The 20,950-nt window shown below is 44.7% G+C and overlaps 1 protein-coding gene across 2 annotated transcripts; it reads right to left on the bottom strand.

The window, feature by feature from the left end:
- Positions 1 to 570: 570 nt before the first annotated feature.
- RPA2 (replication protein A2) lies at positions 571 to 19,016 on the bottom strand. 2 transcript variants are annotated; one of them, XM_044997770.1, is made up of 9 exons: positions 18,853 to 19,016; positions 17,969 to 18,072; positions 11,098 to 11,199; positions 10,840 to 10,953; positions 8,009 to 8,083; positions 6,545 to 6,658; positions 3,146 to 3,256; positions 2,590 to 2,684; positions 571 to 1,267 (listed from the first exon to the last, which is right to left on the bottom strand). In XM_044997770.1, exons 1-9 carry the CDS (start codon positions 18,872 to 18,874, stop codon positions 1,183 to 1,185), a joined length of 822 nt encoding a protein of 273 aa, XP_044853705.1. In that variant the 5' UTR covers positions 18,875 to 19,016; the 3' UTR covers positions 571 to 1,182. The 2 variants fall into 2 exon arrangements, with proteins under 2 accessions (XP_044853705.1, XP_044853706.1); XM_044997771.1 differs by having other exon boundaries at positions 18,859 to 19,016.
- Positions 19,017 to 20,950: the final 1,934 nt, after the last annotated feature.

Below are 20,950 nucleotides of genomic sequence, written 5' to 3'. Positions count from 1 at the left end.
GAAAATTTCTTATTCTGTGCAGGGTTTGGATGGTGTACAGTAAATAAGCATGAGGTCCCACACTGAATGAGGATAAAAAAAATACATTCACTGAATGAGGCAGGGAACCTGTGGAAAAAATATAAAATGGTCATGTAAATAGTTATGATGATGCATAAGCACAAGGGGGCTGAAGCAAAGTTCATGTAGGCGACCTTAATTCTGGCATTTCCTAAATATCAGTGCTTTATTTTTGCAACCTTATTTTTATTTTAAAGTAGGAAATTATTATTTTTAAAGAGAGGGAAAAAAAAGTTCAACATGATGACCCATGTGGAGCTCACTACACAGTTCATCAGCAGAATTAGGACTTCTGAAGTTATCTTTGTTTTTAATAAAGACAAAAATCCTGGAGTGTTACATTTAGTTTCTGACCCTTCTATGGTATTCACATTTTTTGTGAAAGTTTAACCCTTTAAAAAAGTTTACTCCAAAGGCTTTATGCATTTGCCATCTCAGTAGGAGAAAGTACAGGATCTGTTTATTCAGTTCAGGGAATATACCAGGAGTAAGTTCCATCCCGCAAGCACATCCATCCCAAACTAAAAAGCTTTATTTGAATATCAAAAGTTTCATTAACAGGATCATCTTGTAATACAAATATAGTTGTAAGAAGTGCAGAAAGTAGACAACTAGTCTTAAGCACTGTACCTTGGCAGGCTCTCTAAGAATATCCCACCTTTATCAAATAAAGAGGCTGAAGGCTGGCCAAGCTGAGAAGCCATTTCAGAACAATCTGCCAGTGACGAGGCTGGGCAGACCCACTCCCCCCCGCCCCCTTACCAGTGGTGCTATACGAGATGGATACTAGATGAACAAAGGCTCTGAAGCTTTCAGTTCTTCACACGGAGGTCATTTCTCCCCTGAAAACCTGGTTAAGCTTTAGTCACTGTCTCATTATATTATTTGAGTCTGGTTAGGGGAATACTGTACATTTACTTTGCTGCTCTTGTTTTGAGAATTCTGGATGCTCACAGAGTAACTGCGGCTTTCAAGGGATGTAAGTAGCAGAGATCACCTTCTGCAGAGAAAAGCTTGGTAGAGCTACTTTAAGACATGTATGCATAGTACTGTAAGTGCAGCATAGATTGATGCTTGCATGGAACCAAACCCAGCAAGATAGGGCAACTCTCAGAAGCACCTTTATTCAGCATCTGTAGATTTATAGTGATCGTCATCCACAGTGGAATAGATGTGTCCCTCACTGCTAAGAAATTCAACCGCTTGCCTGAGGAAGGAAAAACAACCATTTCATTATCAACAGCTTCTTTCTGGGGTGCATGTCCTCAGATCATTGCCACTGCTCTCCTCCAGCATCCCATGCAAATGCTTCAGCAGCCCTTTCTCCACACCAAGCCAAATTGCTCCGTGTGTCAAAGGGAAACAAAGTTATTTAGGATGAGCACACACCTTCCCAAGGGAAAGCCTACGTGGCCCACCTAATAGCTTCTAGCCCCTGCCAACTATGGGAGGAAAACACCACCCCTTAACATTGTTCAGCTAGAGGAAGTAGCTATGGCTGCCTGTTGCAAAATGAGATGGGATATAGAAAATGGCAAGATTTAAAATGATATGCTGAGCCCCAACACGTTCCCAATACTCAGGGAGGCTGGGGGTTTTTTTTGGGGGGGGGGGGGGAAGAGAAGGGTAAGAAGCCAGTCCACCCCAATTAATTCTGCCTGATATCCAGGGTATGCAATATGGGCTTCAAATTCAGATATGTAACAGAAACAGACACGTTGTCCATACTACTTTCAGTCACAAGTAACTTACACAAATATAAAAACAGTATTATTACAAGCTGATACAGCTCATCGGTGTCCCACTCAACTCCAACTACTCAGCTCATCTTTCTGAAGTTTTAAGAAATGTTTAGATCTGGGCTGACATCAAGCATGAGAAACTGGTCAGTGTGAAAGGAAAGTGTGGGAAGATAATGGCTCTTGCTTCTATGTAAATGTGGAGGAAGGGAAGGGCAGTGGGTGCAATATTGCTGTGGCAGAGGAGCCAGGGAGTGCACAGTAAGTAAACATTTCAGGATATCAAACTGTAGACAGTGCTGTTCTGTCTTGGATAAACTCATCCCTTCCTGAGAATATTCCTAGATAAGTTGAGTTTTTAGCAAGATCTCTGGAATTCACCTTTAAGCCTGTTAAGTCCTCAGATGAAGTCATTCTGTGACAGCTACCTGCTAACAGGGCACCTGTTTTTACAGAAGTCTTTTCAAATTAACCTCTATTGTAAATAATGGATGTGAGTGAGTATCCCACCAATACCTTGGTGACAGAATTAATCTGTGTAGCAATGCACCATATGCTAAGGAAAAAGCAGATTCTTGACCTGAAAGAATTAATGGGATCTTTGCCCCAACATTCACTACTGTTCCATCCATTAAGATACATGAGGCAATATCTGGAGTCCCACCACTCCTGCGTCCTACAGCGAGCCAGTGCATTTCTTTATTTCACTCTCCATTTGTCAGGTACAACTAAGTAGGTTCAGGGAGGACAGCTTTGGTTTCCAGAACATCCTTTGTCTCTATATACTTACTTGATTGTTGTCATATTGATGTTATGTAGTTGGGATTTCAGCTCCGTCAGGCTCAAGCCTTCTGGATCAGAGCAGCTTTTAATCAAATTTAACACCTGAAAAAGTAAGAAGTTATAGACATGGTTAGCAGTACACTCAGGAGCACAGCAGACTCCTCCATTTCATGTTCCCACAGACTTAGATAAAAAACTCCAGTCAGCATTGCCTCCACTCCATGGATGTTGCTATTACTGAGCACAAATGTATTCGTTCCGTTTGCAGAATGCTTGCAACTTTTCCTGTTACTGGAGGATGACATATTCCTTCCACAGGGAGAGTTGAATTCCATTTCTAGTTGCAGTCCATGAGTCTGCCATAAGTTTAGCACTACTTACTATCTTCAGGCTGAACTCCCACCAGTCAATGGAAGGGTTACAAAAAAAGATGGATAGAATATGACCTTTATGTAATAACTAAACTTTGATTTGTCCTGTATCACATTGCATTGGACATCACTCAGCGTCCATGCATCTTGATCGCTGTATTACTGTAAAGGCAAGTTACTGTTCACACATACCTGACTCTGATGTGCTGTAAGTCCATTCACTGGCACATTACTGCCACATCCATAGCTTACCATATCACCCATACCAAAGGAGCCCAGAGACTGAGGCGTTTTTGATGTTGTCTAAAATTACAGAATAAAACAGCTGTGGTCAAAAGCTACTTCAAGGCCACAGTAATAAGATAGAGAACATATAAGAACGTGAACGGCCATACTGAGTCAGACCAAAGGTCCATTCAGCCCAGTATCCTGTCTACCAACAGTGGCCAATGCCAGGTGCCCCAGAAGGAGTGAACCTCACAGGTAATGATCAAGTGATCTCTCTCCTGCCATCCATCTCCACCCTCTGACAAACAGGCTAGGGACACCATTCCTTACCCATCCTGGCTAATAGCCATTAATGGAGTTAAACTCATGGAGGTTATCTAGTTCTCTTTTAAACCCTGTTATAATCCTAGCCTTCACAACCTCCTCAGGCAAGGAGTTCCACAGGTTGACTGTGCGCTGTGTGAAGAACATCCTTTTATTTGTCTTAAACTTGCTGCCCATTAATTTCATTTGGTGACCCCTAGTTCTTACATTATGAGAACAAGTAAATAACTTTTCCTTATTCACTTTCTCCACATCACTCATGATTTTATAGACCTCTATCAGATCCCCCCCTTAGTCTCCTCTTTTCCAAGCTGAAAAATCCTAGCCTCTTCAATCTCTCCTCATATGGGACCTGTTCCAAACCCCTAATCATTTTAGTTGCCCTTTTCTGAACTTATTTCTAATGCCAATATCTCTTTTTTTAAATGAGGAGACCACATCTGTACGTAGTATTCAAGATGTGGGCGTACCATGGATTTATATAAGGGCAATAAGACATTCTCCGTTTTATCATCTATCCCTTTTTCAATTATTCCTAACATCCTGTCTGCTTTTTTGACTGCTGCTGCACACTGCGTGGACGTCTTCAGAGAACTATCCACGATGACTCCAAGATCTCTTTCCTGATTAGTTGTATCTTAATTAGCCCACATCATATTGTCTGTATAGCTGGAGTTATTTTTTTCCGATATGCATTACTTTACATTTATCCACATTAAATTTCATATGCCATTTTGTTGCCCAATCACTTAGTTTTGTGAGATCTTTTTGAAGTTCTTCACAGTCTGTTTTGGTCTTAACTATCTTGAGCAGTTTAGAGTCATCTGCAAACTTTGCCACCTCACTGTTTACCCCTTTCTCCAGATCATTTATGAAAAAGTTGAATAGGATTGGTCCTAGGACTGACTCTTGGGGAACACCACTAGTTACCCCTCTCCATTCTGAAAATTTACCATTTATTCCTACCCTTTGTTCCCTGTCTTTTAACCAGTTCTCAGTCCATGAAAGGCTCTTCCCTCTTGTCCCATGACAACTTAATTTATGTAAGAGCCTTTGGTGAGGGACCTTGTCAAAGGCTTTCTGGAAATCTAAGTACACTATGTCCACTGGATCCCCCTTGTCCACGTTTGTTGACCCCTTCAAAGAACTCTAATAGATTAGTAAGACACAATTTCCCTTTACAGATACCATGTTGACTTTTGCCCAGTAAGTTATGTTCTTCTATGTGTCTGACCATTTTATTCTTTACAATTGTTTCAACTAATTTGCCCGGTACAGAGGTTGGACTTACCAGTCTGTAATTGCCAGGATCACCTCTAGAGCCCTTTTAAAATATTATCGTTACATTAGCTATCTTCCAGTCATTGGGTACAGAAGCCGATTTAAAGGACAGGTTACAAAGCATAGTTAATAGTTCCGCAGTTTCACATTTGAGTACTTTCAGAACTCTTGGGTGAATGCCATCTGGTAAATTGTTAAGTTTATCAATTAATTCCAAAACCTCCTCTAGTGACACTTCATGGGGCTCCATTGGTTGTTTAGGAGGCTTCCTGCTTCTGATGTACTTAACAAAACGTTTTGTTATTACCTTCTGAGTTTTTGGCTAGCTGTTCTTCAAACTCCTTTTTGGGTTTTCTTATTACATTTTTACACTTAATTTGGCAGTGTTTATGCTCCTTTCTATTTACCTCACAAGGATTTGAGTTCGACTTTTTAAAAAGATGCCTTGTTATCTCCCACTGCTTCTTTTACATGGTTAAGCCACAGTGGTTCTTTTTTAGTTCTTTTACTGTGTTTTTTAATTTGGGGTATACATTTAAGTTGGGCCTCTATGGCGTCTTTGAAAAAAGTGTCCATGCAGCTTGTGGGGATTTCACTCTAGTCACTGTACCTTTTTATTTCTGTTTAACTAACCCACTCATTTTTGCATAGTTCCCCTTTCTGAAGTTAAATGCTTCAGTATTGGGCTGTTGAGGTGTTCTTCCCACCACAAGAATGTTAAATATTATTATATTATGGTCACTATTTCCAAGCGGTCCTGTTATAGTTACCTTTTGGACTAGAGCCTGCATTCCACTCAGAACTAAATCGAGAATTGCCTCTCCCCTTGTCGGTTCCTGTACTAGCTGCTCCAAGAAGCAGTCATTTAAAGTACGAGAAATTTTGTCTCTGCATTTCATCCTGAGGTGACATGTATCCAGTCAATATAGGGATAATTGAAATCCCCCACTATTATCAAGTTCATTATTTTGATAGCCTCTCTAATCTCCCTTAGCATTTCATCATCAGGATCACTGTCCTGGTCAGGTGGTCGATAATAGATCCCTACTGTTATATTCTTATTAAAGCATTGAATTACTATCCATCGAGATTCTACGGAACATGTGGATTCATTTAAGATTTTTACTTCTTTTGATTCTACATTTTCTTTCACATATAGTGCCACCCCCCCCCCGCACAATCTGTTTGTCCTTCCAATATATTTTGTACCCCAGAATGATTGTGTCCCACTGATTGTACCCAATCCACCTGGTTTCTGTGATGCCTATTATATCAATACCCTCCTTTAACACAAGGCACTCTAGTTCACCCATCTTATTATTTAGACTTCTAGCATTTGTGTACAAGCACTTTAAAAACTTGTCACTGTTGATTTGTCTGCTCTTTTCTGCTGTGTCAGATTCTTTTTTATGTGATGTTTCTCGTCTGATCTGGCCCATACTTTATCCTCTTCTATCCTCTCCTCCTGACTAGAACCTAGAGAATCTCTATCAATAGACTCTCCTCTAAGAGAAGTCTCTGTCCGATCCAAATAGAGTGATCCCAAACAGAGACTACTGGAAGTTGGCTGTACCGCAGTGGCAACAATCTCTCTGGGGAAGCCAGGGTGACTGCATCATGATCACGGCAACCTCCTACTTCCTGAAGTTATCTATGCTGCCACATTAAACCCCACTTCCTCCAAGAACCTCTTATGGAGACAGCCTGGAACATTGTTCTGTATAAGGGCTGGAGCAGAGAAGAGATACAAGGACATACCATGATGCTTTTTCTGAGGACCATATGTGCGTTGACAATTTCCAATAAGTGTGTGGTGAACTCATTCATATCTTCCAGTGGCATGATCTTAAATGCTACCAGGCTCTTCTTATTCTTTTGGAGAGGGAAAAAAAGCAATTGGAAAGATTACAACACTAGGAACATATTTAATATGTCTGCAAAAATACATCGCAACCATAGCCCTAAAGAGCAGAGGGACAGTGATGGGAACAGAGTTTGTTTCTATAAAATCAGGGACAACGTTATTGAAGTTAGCCCTAACCTGAAACTTCTCCAGGAACAGATTCACATTATGTGAATGTGTCAGACCTTCATGGGAGTAATTTATCTCAAAGATATAACACCACACCAACTCAATATCACTGTACAGACAAGATAGCAGTGGCTGTCCACAGCAGAGAATCCTGGAAAGTCCTGTATATCAGTGCCCCTTTAAAAGCAGTGTTAATACTATAGAGAGAATTAGAACTCATCCCCTTTTTAAAATTGTATTAAAGGAGGGGCAAAATAGTGCCTTTTCTTTTAGGACTAGATGATAAAGACAGAGTCAGAAGTTTGAGGGGGGAAAAATGCACAGCTTGCTTTCAAGCAAACTAGTATCTGTACTGTGCTTTACACATACAGTGCCATATAAGTGCTTATTATGTTACTGAAATTACGACTGTTCAGCTCCTTTCTTCAGCTGCAGTCTTGCTGAGGCATGGACCATGCATCTGTGTGGTGCCTAGCATAATGGGTTCCCCAGTAACCTGACTGGAGCCTCTGGGAATTACTACCATACAAACAAAAGCATCATATGAGTGACATTATGAGAGGTCAAAGTGATGCTGAGAGATTAGATATTGGAGCCAATTACTTAGTCAGTAGGAAACACCTTGCTGAGCCACGCAGCATGACTGGAAGGTTCTCTTCTCTCTCTTGCATTTGGGAAGGGGACAGTTTGAGAGGAGAGATTTTCCCCTGAAGTTTACTACTGCAGATACAGTGGCAGGGGTGGGTGTAGCTAGTTACCTACCTGTGATAAAAAATGAATGGTGTTCATGTCATGTTGGATGGTGATATGTTTGTTGATATGAATTGTTATCAGGGTGCCTGGAATGGGCATCTATTAATGCAACCTTTGTAAGAAGGCAGAATAGTTAGTAACCAAGTTGGAAATAGATTCCTGAAGGCAGGCATTGGCTGTGCTGGTAAGTGACAAGGTTTGTCTAAAATTAAATGTTGCCTCTGAACTGTGTTTCAGCAGGGACCTGATCAAGCCCCACTGAAGCCAATGGAGCTGCTATAGACATGGGTGGAACACAATCAGGCTCCCAGATAGGATGCAACAGAATCCCTAGGCAGGATCTATTAGAAACAGCAGATAGGGCGCACCACACCTTCAGCAATCACTTTAGCCTTGCTATTTAGAAGTAGTCATACAAGTAAAGAATAGGATTCTACCTGGAACGATCGAAGATGACCAGCCACTTTCACGTAAGTTCCTGGGGGCACCACAACATTCTCACTGCCTGCCTCCTTACAAAGAGAGGGGGGGGGAAAAAAAAGATTTTCTTGGTCCTTCTAGTTCCTCTCTCAGTTATTAGCAAAATCAAGTTACAAAAAGAGAGACACCCATCTTTTTAAAAAAGCCACACATTCCTGTTTGGAAGTTTTCTTACCTACTATTGTTTCAAGTAACCCTAATGATCACTGCAGCTTTAACAGTAGGAGAAAACATACTTCTCTATTTGTTTACATTGTGCATTTCACAGCACTTTGTTTAGTCAGTTACACTATGTCCATACAGTCAGTTTGCCCCATTTCAAAGGTCCTTCATACAGCAACACAAGAGAAAAAATGTTTTGTGCAAGAAGATGCAATTGTACTGCCATATACATTGACTGGAGGTCTTGGGGCAGACATAAAACCGCCTTTTATTCTGCTTATTGCACTTCAAGTTTACAGCGTCTAATTGTCCCAAACTTGCTCACCTTAGCTAGGTATTGCCTGTAGTTATATGTTGTAACTTCTCTTTTAAATATCAGTCAATGCCAGCCTGCATTACTCTATCGGTATGCGAGAGTCTACGGCAACTAGAGACATGTCTTATTTTAAGATAAGTGGTGTCAGGATAGAGAGGGATTCCATCTCTTCAAATGATAAGCTTAGTGCAGTGGCTCTCAACCTTTGCAGACTATTGTACTCCTTTCAGGAGTCTGATTTGTCTTGCGTACCCCAAGTTTCACCTCACTTGAAAACTACTTGCTTACAAAATCAGACATAAAAATATAGAAGTGTCACAGCCACTATTACTGAAAAATTGCTTCCTTTATCATTTTACCATGTAATTATAAATCAATTGAAATATAAATATTGTACTTACATTTCAGTCCTCTCACGAAAAGCCAGAGACACAACACCCTCCCAGTTATACCCAATCAGGCAAAGTGGGAATTCAAATTTGTATCTCCCACATCCTGGATGAGTGACCTAACTACTGGGTATTCTGGGACAGATGGACACACACACCCAAGCCTGGAACATTCAGTGTATAGCATACAGAGTAGTATAAACAAAAATCATTATCTGTATGACATTTTAGTTTGTACTGACTTCGCTAGTGTTTTTTATGTAGCCTGTTGTAAAACTAGGCAAATGTCTAGATGAGCTGATGTACTGCCCAGTACCGCTACGTATACCCCTGGTTAAGAACAAACTGGCTTAGTGTATGTGAGAATAAGACAAGCAGCTTGTCAGTGTACATGTTTTAGGCTTGCTTAAGCACAGCCATGCATGACATCAGCAGGAAATCAAACTAAGTCCCCAGAGGCACCAGGAGTGTTTTTATTTTTTAAAAAGGGGAAGAGGAAGACATGCTCATGGTGTTCAACGCTGACTTCTTCAGTTTGGTTAAGGAACAACATTCTTTAAGAATCTTGCCCCATCATCAACATCCAGAAGGATATATACTACAATGTTGGAAGTCCAAGAGAATAATTCCCCAGGAACACGAAATATCCCTGCGTGAGCGATGCTCTTCTAGGTTTGCATAGGTCAGATAAAGTACTGATAACAAGTCTCTTTTGATACAGCCAAATTATCCACTGGGGGATCTAGTCTGTTCTCAGAACACAAACAGCTCCCATGCAATAAGCATATGCAGAGAAGGAAAGCAGACTCCATAACAGAATAGGTAAAGGAGAATTTTCCAGTGCTCAATAGACCTATTCAAAGGAAGTATTACTAAGAAGTACCTCAACATATCTGGAATCAGATCAGGCATTTGGGGTTAGATTCACAAAGGAATCGCCCAGGCATTGCAAGGATGGACTCCTAGATTCCTGCTACTTAGTGGAATTCTCAGCCCTGAGTTAGACACCCAGGCTTCTCACATCTTGTATGGAGAGTTACACACTTAAGAAAGGGATTCTCAGAAGCCAGCAAGCTGAGCAGGGAGATATCTAAGGCAGCCAAGAGTGAAATACAAAGGAAAGAGCCACGGCTTATGGCCCAGAGGGAAGCACCTGTCTCCGCTCAGGATTCTCAACCATGAGCCTTCTCCTGGAGTTAGGCCCCCAAGCCAGGTCAGCCCTTTCACAAAAAGCCAGAGAGACAACACCCTCCCTGTTATAATCAATAGTGGGAGAGTCAGGGTCAATTCCCTGCTTCACATCAAGCAAAATGGGGATTCAAACTTGTATCTCCCAGGTCCTGACCTAACTGGGACAGATGGACACACACACCCAAGCCTGGAACATTCTTCACTTGCTTCTGTCCCCATCCCACCCCCAGTCTTTTGAGAGGGTTAGACATACTCTGAGCACACTTGCCAGACTGGGTTCCTCTGGCAAGATAGGAGAAAACCTAATTTGAGAATCGCTCTGGGATTCTGGCTTGAACAAGGGGCTCCGAGCTGCTCATTAGCTGTGGGGTGGTGTCAGGACTGGGTGGCTTTGCACATGCTCGTCAGCGGAAACATAAGCACCTACAGGGTTAGGCAGCAGCTGGACAATAGTTTTGAGACTGTTGGTGGCACCTAAATGCTGGACATGAGTTCCTAAGTACCTATGGGAATCTGGGCCTTTGGTGTCTTTTCAGTTTAAAAAAAAGCAGTCAGTGAGATATTTAATTGAGTTTAAACTTGTGACATCAGTCTCTAGTCCTGCTGGTTAGCTATACTATGGTCTTAGTTTACATTTACAAGGTAAATACTATTTCCTCCATCATTCCTGGACAGAAAGTATCAGAATTCATACTTATCGTCTCAACCCTAAACCCCAGTTGGTGCTTACATCAGTATCAACCCACTGTCTGACATCCATCGGGGCTGCAGTCATATCATCTATTTTGTAGAGGATGTTGGTTGGTGCTTTCTCTGCCTGTCTGATTATCCCCATGATAACAACCTGCATTGGAAAAGAAACTGAGATCATTTTACTTGGGAAAAAACTTAGGACCAAAGAAGTTTAATATTTAACACTTACACACAACCACCTTCCCTCCCACCCATCTGGGCAACAAATACCTACTCAGCAGCCTTTTTCACTTACCTGAGAGATCTCCACTTCTCGGATCTTGAATGTCTCATCAATCTGCTCAGCAGCAAGTAACTGAGACACTGTACACGGCACGATATTCTGGGAACGAGATCGCTGCAAAAGAGAATTTAAAGAAGACTGAAAATTTCACCTTTTGATCTTTGAAAAAGAAAAAACAAAACTAGAAATTTTATTTTTCCACAAATAAGACTTTAACAAGTGTAAGTTAGGTACTAAAAGCACTTTTACCTGTAGACTAAGACTGTGTCTCCATAACCTTTATATGTTTCTTATGAAGTCAGCATAAACAAGTAACACTGTTCTAGTTAATTCTCAGCAGCACTTTAAATCATAAGAATATAAGACTAGCCACACTGGATCAGACCAAAGGTCCAGCTAGAATCATAGGGTTGGAAGGGACCACAAAGGTCATCTTGTGAGTCTAACTCCCTGCTAAGATGCAGGATTTGTTGTGTCTAAACCATCCAAGACAGATGGCTCCAGCCTCCTTTTGAAAACCTTCAGTGAAGGAGCTTCCACAACCTCTCTAGGCAGTCTGTTCCATTGTCCTACTGTTTTTACAGTTAAGAAGTTTTTCCTGAGATTTAATCTAAAACTGCTATGCTGTAGTTTAAACCCATTAGCTCTTGCCCTGCCTGCTGTGGCAAGAGAGATCAACTGTTCAACTTTTTATGGCAGTCTTTCAAGTATTTGAAGACTGCTATCATGTTTCCCCTCAATTTCCTCTTTTCCTAACTAAACATACCGGGTTCCTTCAGCCTTTGCTTATATGGCTTATATAACACCTCTTTGATCATCTTTGCTGCTCGCCTCTGGATCCTTTCCAGTTTCTCTACATCCTTTCTATACACTGGTAACCAAAACTGGACACAGTACTCCAGCTGAGGCCTAACTGAGGCCGAGCCCTGAGTAGAGCAGTACCATCACCTCCTGTGATTTGCATGCTATGCCTTGGTTAATGCAACCTAAAATTGCATTTGCTTTTTCTGCAACAGCATAGCATTGCTGACTCATGTTGAGATTGAGATGTTCAAAGTGATTTACAAATATTGAGGCCATGTCAGCATTATGATTTTTAACTGAGTCTGTGACCAGTTAGTGCCACAGGCAGCTCGAACCATGGTTTGAGTTCACTTGTTAGGATATAGATATTCAGGCCTGTCTGCAAAGGCCTATACTTTAAGAATTTAGGTGTATTCTTATCACTAAGCTAGTTATAGAGGTATAAAAGAAAGAATCAAAATCACTGTGTTTGTGTAAGTGCTTTCTCTTACTGTGACAGTCTGAGCCCTGTTCTTAGGCTAAGGCCTTCGGCTAAGCAGCAGAGGCAGCCATAAACTGGGAAGTGTATGGTCACATCCTCACATTCCAAACTAGTTACACTGAAATAAGGTGCTATTGGGCTGTTAGGAATACAATCCTGTCCTGATATTCCTATCACCTAAAGAGGGAAGAGCCTAAAAGATGTAAAAGGAAACTTAGTTTGATAGCTGGGATGTGAAATCCTCATTTCTGTATTGTTCTATCACTGTAGTCTTCCCGTCTCTATTGTTTGTCTGCATAATCTCTGTCTGGTTCTGTGATTGTTTCTGTCTGCTGTATAATTAATTTTGTTGGGTGTAAACCAATTAAGGTGGTGGGCTATAATTGGTTAAATAATCATGTTAGGATTAGTTAATTAAATTTCAGTAAAATGCTTGGTTAAGGTATAGCTAAGCAGAACTCAAGTTTTACTATATAGTCTGCAGTCAATCAGGAAGTAAGGGGGGGAATGGGGGTGGGGGAATTGGAATCATGTTTCGCTAAGGAGAGGGGGAATGGGAACAGGGACACAGGCAAGACTCTATGGTGTCAGAGCTGGGAAGGGGGGACACTGAGAAAGGAAACTGGAATCATGCTTGCTGGAAGTTCACCCTAATAAACATCGAATTGTTTGCACCTTCGGACTTCGGGTATTGTTGCTCTCTGTTCATGCGAGAAGGAAGTGAGAGGGTGAAGGAATAAGCCCCCTAACATCACTCACAATTGATATTCTTAGGAATCACAACAGTTAACTATGTGCTGCCCTTCCTAGTGGCCTAGGCTGGCACATGGTTGTCTTCCACAACCAAGGGATAACATTGGGTTTGTTTTTTTACTGCGTAGAAGGGACAGCCTAACTAAGTTTGTGTAACAGAGTTGGCCTGTCTTCCTCCTTCATTACAGCTTTCCCTATGCACTCTTGGTATTGGTCCAGGTGCATGTCCTTCATGCTCCATTATCCCCTGCTGAGAACATATGGAATAGCTCTCCTGGTTTTCCCTGATACAAACACAGTAGGCAACATGGTAGGTGTTGAGACAAAGGAGTATTTTATACATTCTTTTGTTGTGGAGGTAAAAACGCAGAGTGGACACAGCTCAGCCATGTCTGATGTAACCAGGTTAAGTATCAGAGGGGTAGCTGTGTTAGTCTGGTTCTGTAGAAGCAGCAAAGAGTCCTGTGGCACCTTATAGACTAACAGACGTTTTGCAGCATGAGCTTTCGTGGGTGAATACCCACTTCGTCGGATGTAAGTAGTGGAAATTTCCAGGGGCAGGTATATATATGCAAGCAAGAAGCAAGCTAGAGATAACGAGGTTAGATCAATCAGGGAGGATGAGGCCCTGTTCTAGCAGTTGAAGTGTGAAAACCAAGGGAGGAGAAACTGGTTCTGTAGTTGGCAAGCCATTCACAGTCTTTGTTTAATCCTGAGCTGATGGTGTCAAATTTGCAGATGAACTGGAGCTCAGCAGTTTCTCTTTGAAGTCTGGTCCTGAAGTTTTTTTGCTGCAGGATGGCCACCTTAAGTTCTGCTATTGTGTGGCCAGGGAGGTTGAAGTGTTCTCCTACAGGTTTTTGTATATTGCCATTCCTAATATCTGATTTGTGTCCATTTATCCTTTTCCTTAGAGACTGTCCAGTTTGGCCGATGTACATAGCAGAGGGGCATTGCTGGCATATGATGGCATATATTACATTGGTGGACGTGCAGGTGAATGAACCGGTGATGGTGTGGCTGATCTGGTTTGGTCCTGTGATGGTGTCGCTGGTGTAGATATGTGGGCAGAGTTGGCATCGAGGTTTGTTGCATGGATTGGTTCCTGAGCTAGAGTTACTATGGTGCGGTGTGCAGTTGCTGGTGAGAATATGCTTCAGGTTGGCAGGTTGTCTGTGGGCGAGGACTGGCCTGCCACCCAAGGCTTGTGAAAGTGTGGGATCATTCTCCAGGATGGGTTGTAGATCCCTGATGATGCGGTGGAGGGGTTTTAGCTGGGGACTGTATGTGATGGCCAGTGGAGTCCTGTTGGTTTCTTTCTTGGGTTTGTCTTGCAGTAGGAGGCTTCTGGGTACACGTCTGGCTCTGTTGATCTGTCTCCTTATTTCCTCGTGCGGGTACTGTAGTTTTGAGAATGCTTGGTGGAGATTTTGTAGGTGTTGGTCTCTGTCTGTGGGGTTAGAGCAGATGCGGTTGTACCTCAGTGCTTGGCTGTAGACAATGGATCTTGTGGTGTGCCCGGGATGGAAGCTGGAGGCATGAAGGTAGGCATAGAGGTCGGTAGGTTTTCGGTATAGGGTGGTGTTAATGTGACCATCAATTATTTGCACCGTAGTGTCTAGGAAGTGGACCTCCCTTGTAGATTGGTCCAGGCTGAGGTTGATGGTGGGGTGGAAGCTGTTGAAATCATGGTGGAATTTTTCTAGAGTTTCCTTCCCATGGGTCCAGATGATGAAGATGTCATCAATGTAGCGTAGGTAGAGAAGGGGCGTGAGTGGACGGGAGCTGAGGAAGCGTTGTTCCAGGTCAGCCATAAAAATATTGGCATATTGTGGGGCCATGCGGGTGCCCATAGCGGTGCCACTGATCTGGAGATATATGTTGTCATCAAATTTGAAATAGTTGTGTCTGAGGATAAAGGCACAGAGCTCAGCAACCAGTTGTGCTGTGGCATCATCAGGGATACAGTTCCTGACAGCTTGTATTCCATCAGCGTGTGGGATGTTGGTGTAGAGAGCCTCTACATCCATGGTGGCCAGGATGGTGTTTTCTGGAAGGTCACCAATGCATTGTAGTTTCCTCAGGAAATCAGTGGTGTCACGGAGATAGCTGGGAGTGCTGGTGGCATAGGGTCTGAGTAGAGAGTCCACATATCCAGACAGTCCTTCAGTGAGAGTTCCAATGCCCGAGATGATGGGGCGTCCAGGATTTCCAGGTTTGTGGATTTTGGGCAGTAGATAGAATAGCCCTGGTCGGGGCTCTAAGGGTATGTTGATTAGTTCCGGTGTAAGTGTAGGGAGTGTCCTGAGTAGATGGTGCAGTTTCTTAGTGTATTCCTCAGTGGGATCTGAGGGAAGTGGCCTGTAGAATTTGGTGTTGGAGAGTTGTCTGGCGGCCTCCTTTTGGTAGTCAGACCTGTTCATGTTCATGGCCTCCTTTTGGTAGTCAGACCTGTTCATGTTGTCATCATGAACAGGTCTGACTACCAAAAGGAGGCCGCCAGACAACTCTCCAACACCAAATTCTACAGGCCACTTCCCTCAGATCCCACTGAGGAATACACTAAGAAACTGCACCATCTACTCAGGACACTCCCTACACTTACACCGGAACTAATCAACATACCCTTAGAGCCCCGACCAGGGCTATTCTATCTACTGCCCAAAATCCACAAACCTGGAAATCCTGGACGCCCCATCATCTCGGGCATTGGAACTCTCACTGAAGGACTGTCTGGATATGTGGACTCTCTACTCAGACCCTATGCCACCAGCACTCCCAGCTATCTCCGTGACACCACTGATTTCCTGAGGAAACTACAATGCATTGGTGACCTTCCAGAAAACACCATCCTGGCCACCATGGATGTAGAGGCTCTCTACACCAACATCCCACACGCTGATGGAATACAAGCTGTCAGGAACTGTATCCCTGATGATGCCACAGCACAACTGGTTGCTGAGCTCTGTGCCTTTATCCTCAGACACAACTATTTCAAATTTGATGACAACATATATCTCCAGATCAGTGGCACCGCTATGGGCACCCGCATGGCCCCACAATATGCCAATATTTTTATGGCTGACCTGGAACAACGCTTCCTCAGCTCCCGTCCACTCACGCCCCTTCTCTACCTACGCTACATTGATGACATCTTCATCATCTGGACCCATGGGAAGGAGACTCTAGAAAAATTCCACCATGATTTCAACAGCTTCCACCCCACCATCAACCTCAGCCTGGACCAATCTACAAGGGAGGTCCACTTCCTAGACACTACGGTGCAAATAATTGATGGTCACATTAACACCACCCTATACCGAAAACCTACCGACCGCTATGCCTACCTTCATGCCTCCAGCTTCCATCCCGGGCACACCACAAGATCCATTGTCTACAGCCAAGCACTGAGGTACAACCGCATCTGCTCTAACCCCACAGACAGAGACCAACACCTACAAAATCTCCACCAAGCATTCTCAAAACTACAGTACCCGCACGAGGAAATAAGGAGACAGATCAACAGAGCCAGACGTGTACCCAGAAGCCTCCTACTGCAAGACAAACCCAAGAAAGAAACCAACAGGACTCCACTGGCCATCACATACAGTCCCCAGCTAAAACCCCTCCAGCGCATCATCAGGGATCTACAACCCATCCTGGAGAATGATCCCACACTTTCACAAGCCTTGGGTGGCAGGCCAGTCCTCGCCCACAGACAACCTGCCAACCTGAAGCATATTCTCACCAGCAACTGCACACCGCACCATAGTAACTCTAGCTCAGGAACCAATCCATGCAACAAACCTCGATGCCAACTCTGCCCACATATCTACACCAGCGACACCATCACAGGACCTAACCAGATCAGCCACACCATCACCGGTTCATTCACCTGCACGTCCACCAATGTAATATATGCCATCATATGCCAGCAATGCCCCTCTGCTATGTACATCGGCCAAACTGGACAGTCTCTAAGGAAAAGGATAAATGGACACAAATCAGATATTAGGAATGGCAATATACAAAAACCTGTAGGAGAACACTTCAACCTCCCTGGCCACACAATAGCAGATCTTAAGGTGGCCATCCTGCAGCAAAAAAACTTCAGGACCAGACTTCAAAGAGAAACTGCTGAGCTCCAGTTCATCTGCAAATTTGACACCATCAGCTCAGGATTAAACAAAGACTGTGAATGGCTTGCCAACTACAGAACCAGTTTCTCCTCCCTTGGTTTTCACACTTCAACTGCTAGAACAGGGCCTCATCCTCCCTGATTGATCTAACCTCGTTATCTCTAGCTTGCTTCTTGCTTGCACATATAAACCTGCCCCTGGAAATTTCCACCACTTGCATCTGAAGAAGTGGGTATTCACCCACGAAAGCTCATGCTGCAAAACGTCTGTTAGTCTATAAGGTGCCACAGGACTCTTTGCCGTAACCAGGTTAGTAGTCATAAAATGATGGTTGCAGCTATAGCACATCTGCGAAGTTTAATTAAGCAGCAACATCCTGTTAATGAGGTAAATATCTATTCTGAGTGGAGAAACCAAAGTACAGTATACATAACTTGCCCAAACTCACAAAACAAGTCAGTGGTAGCTCCTAGACTGTTGTACTCCTCCCATCACTGCTTCCCAATTAAATGATATATTGGGAAGTTTGTTCCTAACATTGCACAATTTGTTCTGTGCTAGGAGAGGTGTAGATAATCCTTCTCAGTCTCATGACAAGAATGTAGAGACCAAAACCCCCAAGGGGAGCTCCCGAGTATGACCAGGCATTTGTGGGCTATTATCCTATTCTCTCAAACCCTTATCTGGACTAGGAAGCACTACATACCTGTTTCTTTTCTCCCTGGGTGGCTGCAGGAGATCCAAACCCCCCTGGGGACTGAGTGTATCCTCCACTAATTGCATGCCCTCCATAGCCACTCTCAAAGCCACCTGGGGGAGAGGGGAAAGAATCAAGGTTAATAACGCAGTGCTGCCAACCCCAAATGTTCAAAAGCCACAAGTTACACCCAAAAAAGGCATGCAATTGGCTTAAAATTAGACAAAATATAGTTAAAAAAATTGGGGGGGATTTACATTATAATTTTTCAGCTTTTGGGGTCATAATTTTAGGTGTTTCGCAGCAGATTCTCACATGTTCACATAACTTGAGGAACTGGAGCTTTAAAAGAGCTCCAAATGTTATTAGACTGTGATAAAACAGTGAGTGCTGGCACCATTGACAATGAGCTGGCTCCACAGCCATAAATAACATGGAGCTGAGAGGATTCCATCAGGAAAGACAGGAGGAGAACACTCTTCCCACCCCCAAGCCTTGCTCCCCAGCCTCCTGTATTTTTAACCTGCACTCAAGTCCAAACCCCACCACAGCTCAGAGAAGGCACCAGAACGCCGAGATCATGGGGATTCCAGGCAACAGGCCATGGAGAAGGGCAGCATCATGGGGGTCGGCAGCCTGGGCTCAGCCATGTACAGGCACCTCACAAGGGAGAGACACATGCCTGCCCGCCAGCCCCACAACTAGGAGAGCGGAACCCACTGCCTGCCCCACCACATCACCCCCTCGTGCAGCCCACCACCCACCCTCATCACCCCCTGCCAGCCCCTCCCCCGCTTCATCGCCCCAGCCCCTCCCCCACATCGCCCCAGCCCTCCCTCCACTACACCGCCCCGCCGCCCCATCACCCCCGCCAGACCCTTCGCCCATCGCACCCTCACCGTGACTGCTCCACATTACTGCTGCTGCGGACACCCCGCCAGACACGCTGGGCTCCTGCCACTAACAGCTCCTCAGCGCGCCACAAGCAACCAGCCAATCAGCGAGCCCGACACTCAGGGCTCGCGCAGCGCTCCAGCCAATCGGCTCCCAGCTTAGCGAGGGGCGGCGCAGGCGCAGCCCGCTCCTTCCGGTGGCTTCAAAGCCGGCGAGCGGAAGGGCAACCGCCGCCATCTTTGCTGTTGGCACTGCCCTCTCTGGCCAGTCTGACAAGCTCCTCCCCGCGCCGTGGGCACGACCTGGTCGCCTCGGCGGCTTAGCTGTCGCGTTGCCCTGATAGCGTTAGGCTCCGGGAGTAACGGCCTGTATAGCCCTGTCCCCACACATGGCTCAGGCTCGGCACCGGGTGCGAGTCGCCCTGCCCACGCTTTGCCCTGCGGACTAGAGTGGCGCCCGTGGCCCTAGCCTGGCTGCTGCCCTGCATACAGTGATTTCCCCACACACCCCTACATTTCCCCAACCCGCCCCCCCCAGTTTTGTCAACTAGTTACATGCCAAACCTGGTGGCTGAACTTTGCGCCTTTGTCCTCAGCCACAACTATTTCACATTTGGGAACAATATATACCTTCAACTCAGCGGCACTGCTATGGGTACCCGCATAGTATGCCAACATCAAAATATGGCTGACTTAGAACAACGCTTCCTTAGCTCTCATCCTCTAACGCCCCTACTCTACTTGCGCTACATTGATGACATCATCATCTGGACCCAGGGAAAAGAAGCCCTTGATGAATTCCACCATGATTTCAACAATTTCCATCCCACCATCAACCTCAGCCTAGACCAATCCATACAAGCGATCCATTTCCTTGACACTACTGTGCTAATAAGCGTTGGTCACATAAACACCACCCTATACCGGAAACCTACAGACCACTATACTTACCTAGATGCCTCCAGCTTCCATTCAGGACACACCACACGATCCATTGTCTACAGCCAAGCTCTAAGATACAACCACATTTGCTCCAATCCCTCAGACAGAGACAAACACCTACAAGATCTCTATCAAGCATTCATAAATTACAATACCCACCTGCTACAGTGAAAAAACAGATTGACAGAGTCAGAAGAGTACCCAGAAGTCACGTACTACAAGACAGGCCCAACATAGAACATAACAGAATGCCACTAGCCGTTACCTTCATCCTTCAACTAAAACCTCTCCAGCGCATCATCAAAGATCTACAACCTATCCTGAAAGATTATCCCTCACTCTCCCAGATCTTGGGAGACAGTCCTATCCTTGCTTACAGACAGCCCCCCAACCTGAAGCAAATACCAGCAACCACACAGCACAGAACAAAAACACTAACCCAGGAACCTATCCTTGCAACAAAGCCCGATGCCAACGCTGTCCACATATCTATTCAAGGGACACCATCATAGGACCTAATCACATTGGCCACATGCAGGGCCGGCTCCAGACCCCAGCGCGACAAGCACGCGCGTGGGGCGGCAGTTGTCGTCAGGGGTGGCAGATTGGGCCGGCGGACCTGCCGCAGTCATGCCTGTGGGAGGTCCACCGGAGCCCCGGGACGACTGGACCTGCCGCAGGCATGACTGCGGATGGTTCGCTGGTCGCGCGGCTCGGCTGGACCTGCCGCAGGCATGACTGCGGCAGCTCAACCGGAGCCGCCAGACCAGCCAACCGTCCGCAGCTGCGGGAGGTCCAGCCGAGCCGCGCGACTAGTGGACCCTCACCAGTCAAGCCAGCGGGAGGTCCGCTGCTCCCGGGGCTCCGGGGCGTCTCCTGCGCATGACTGCTTGGGGCGGCCGAATATGTAGAGCCAGCCCTGGCCACACCATCAGCGGCTCATTCACCTGTACATCTACCAATGTGATATATGCCATCATGTGCCAGCAATGCCCCTCTGCCATGTACATTGGCCAAACCGGACAGTCTCTACGCAAAAGAATAAATGGACACAAATCTGAGATCAGGAATCATAACATTCAAAAACCAGTACGAGAACACTTCAATCTCTCTGGCCATTCAGTAACAAATTTAAAGGTGGCAATTTTGTAACAGA

This window comes from Mauremys mutica, chromosome 23 (assembly GCF_020497125.1).
Source record: "Mauremys mutica isolate MM-2020 ecotype Southern chromosome 23, ASM2049712v1, whole genome shotgun sequence".
NCBI lineage: Eukaryota > Metazoa > Chordata > Testudines > Geoemydidae > Mauremys > Mauremys mutica.
Note: the sequence above shows the minus strand (reverse complement) of the source record. Positions and strands in the feature narration are given on the sequence as shown.

Bases quoted from the DNA above. Each gene is read 5' to 3' on its own strand.
- RPA2 (XM_044997770.1), bottom strand. From the start codon at position 18,874: ATGTGGAGCAGTCACGGTGAGG. The intron at 2,685-3,145 runs GTATGTGTGAAC...TTACTTTTTCAG, and splicing joins TTACAGCACATCAGAGTCAG to GTGTTAAATTTGATTAAAAG. The intron at 1,268-2,589 runs GTAAGTATATAG...TTCCTTCCTCAG, and splicing joins ATCAATATGACAACAATCAA to GCAAGCGGTTGAATTTCTTA.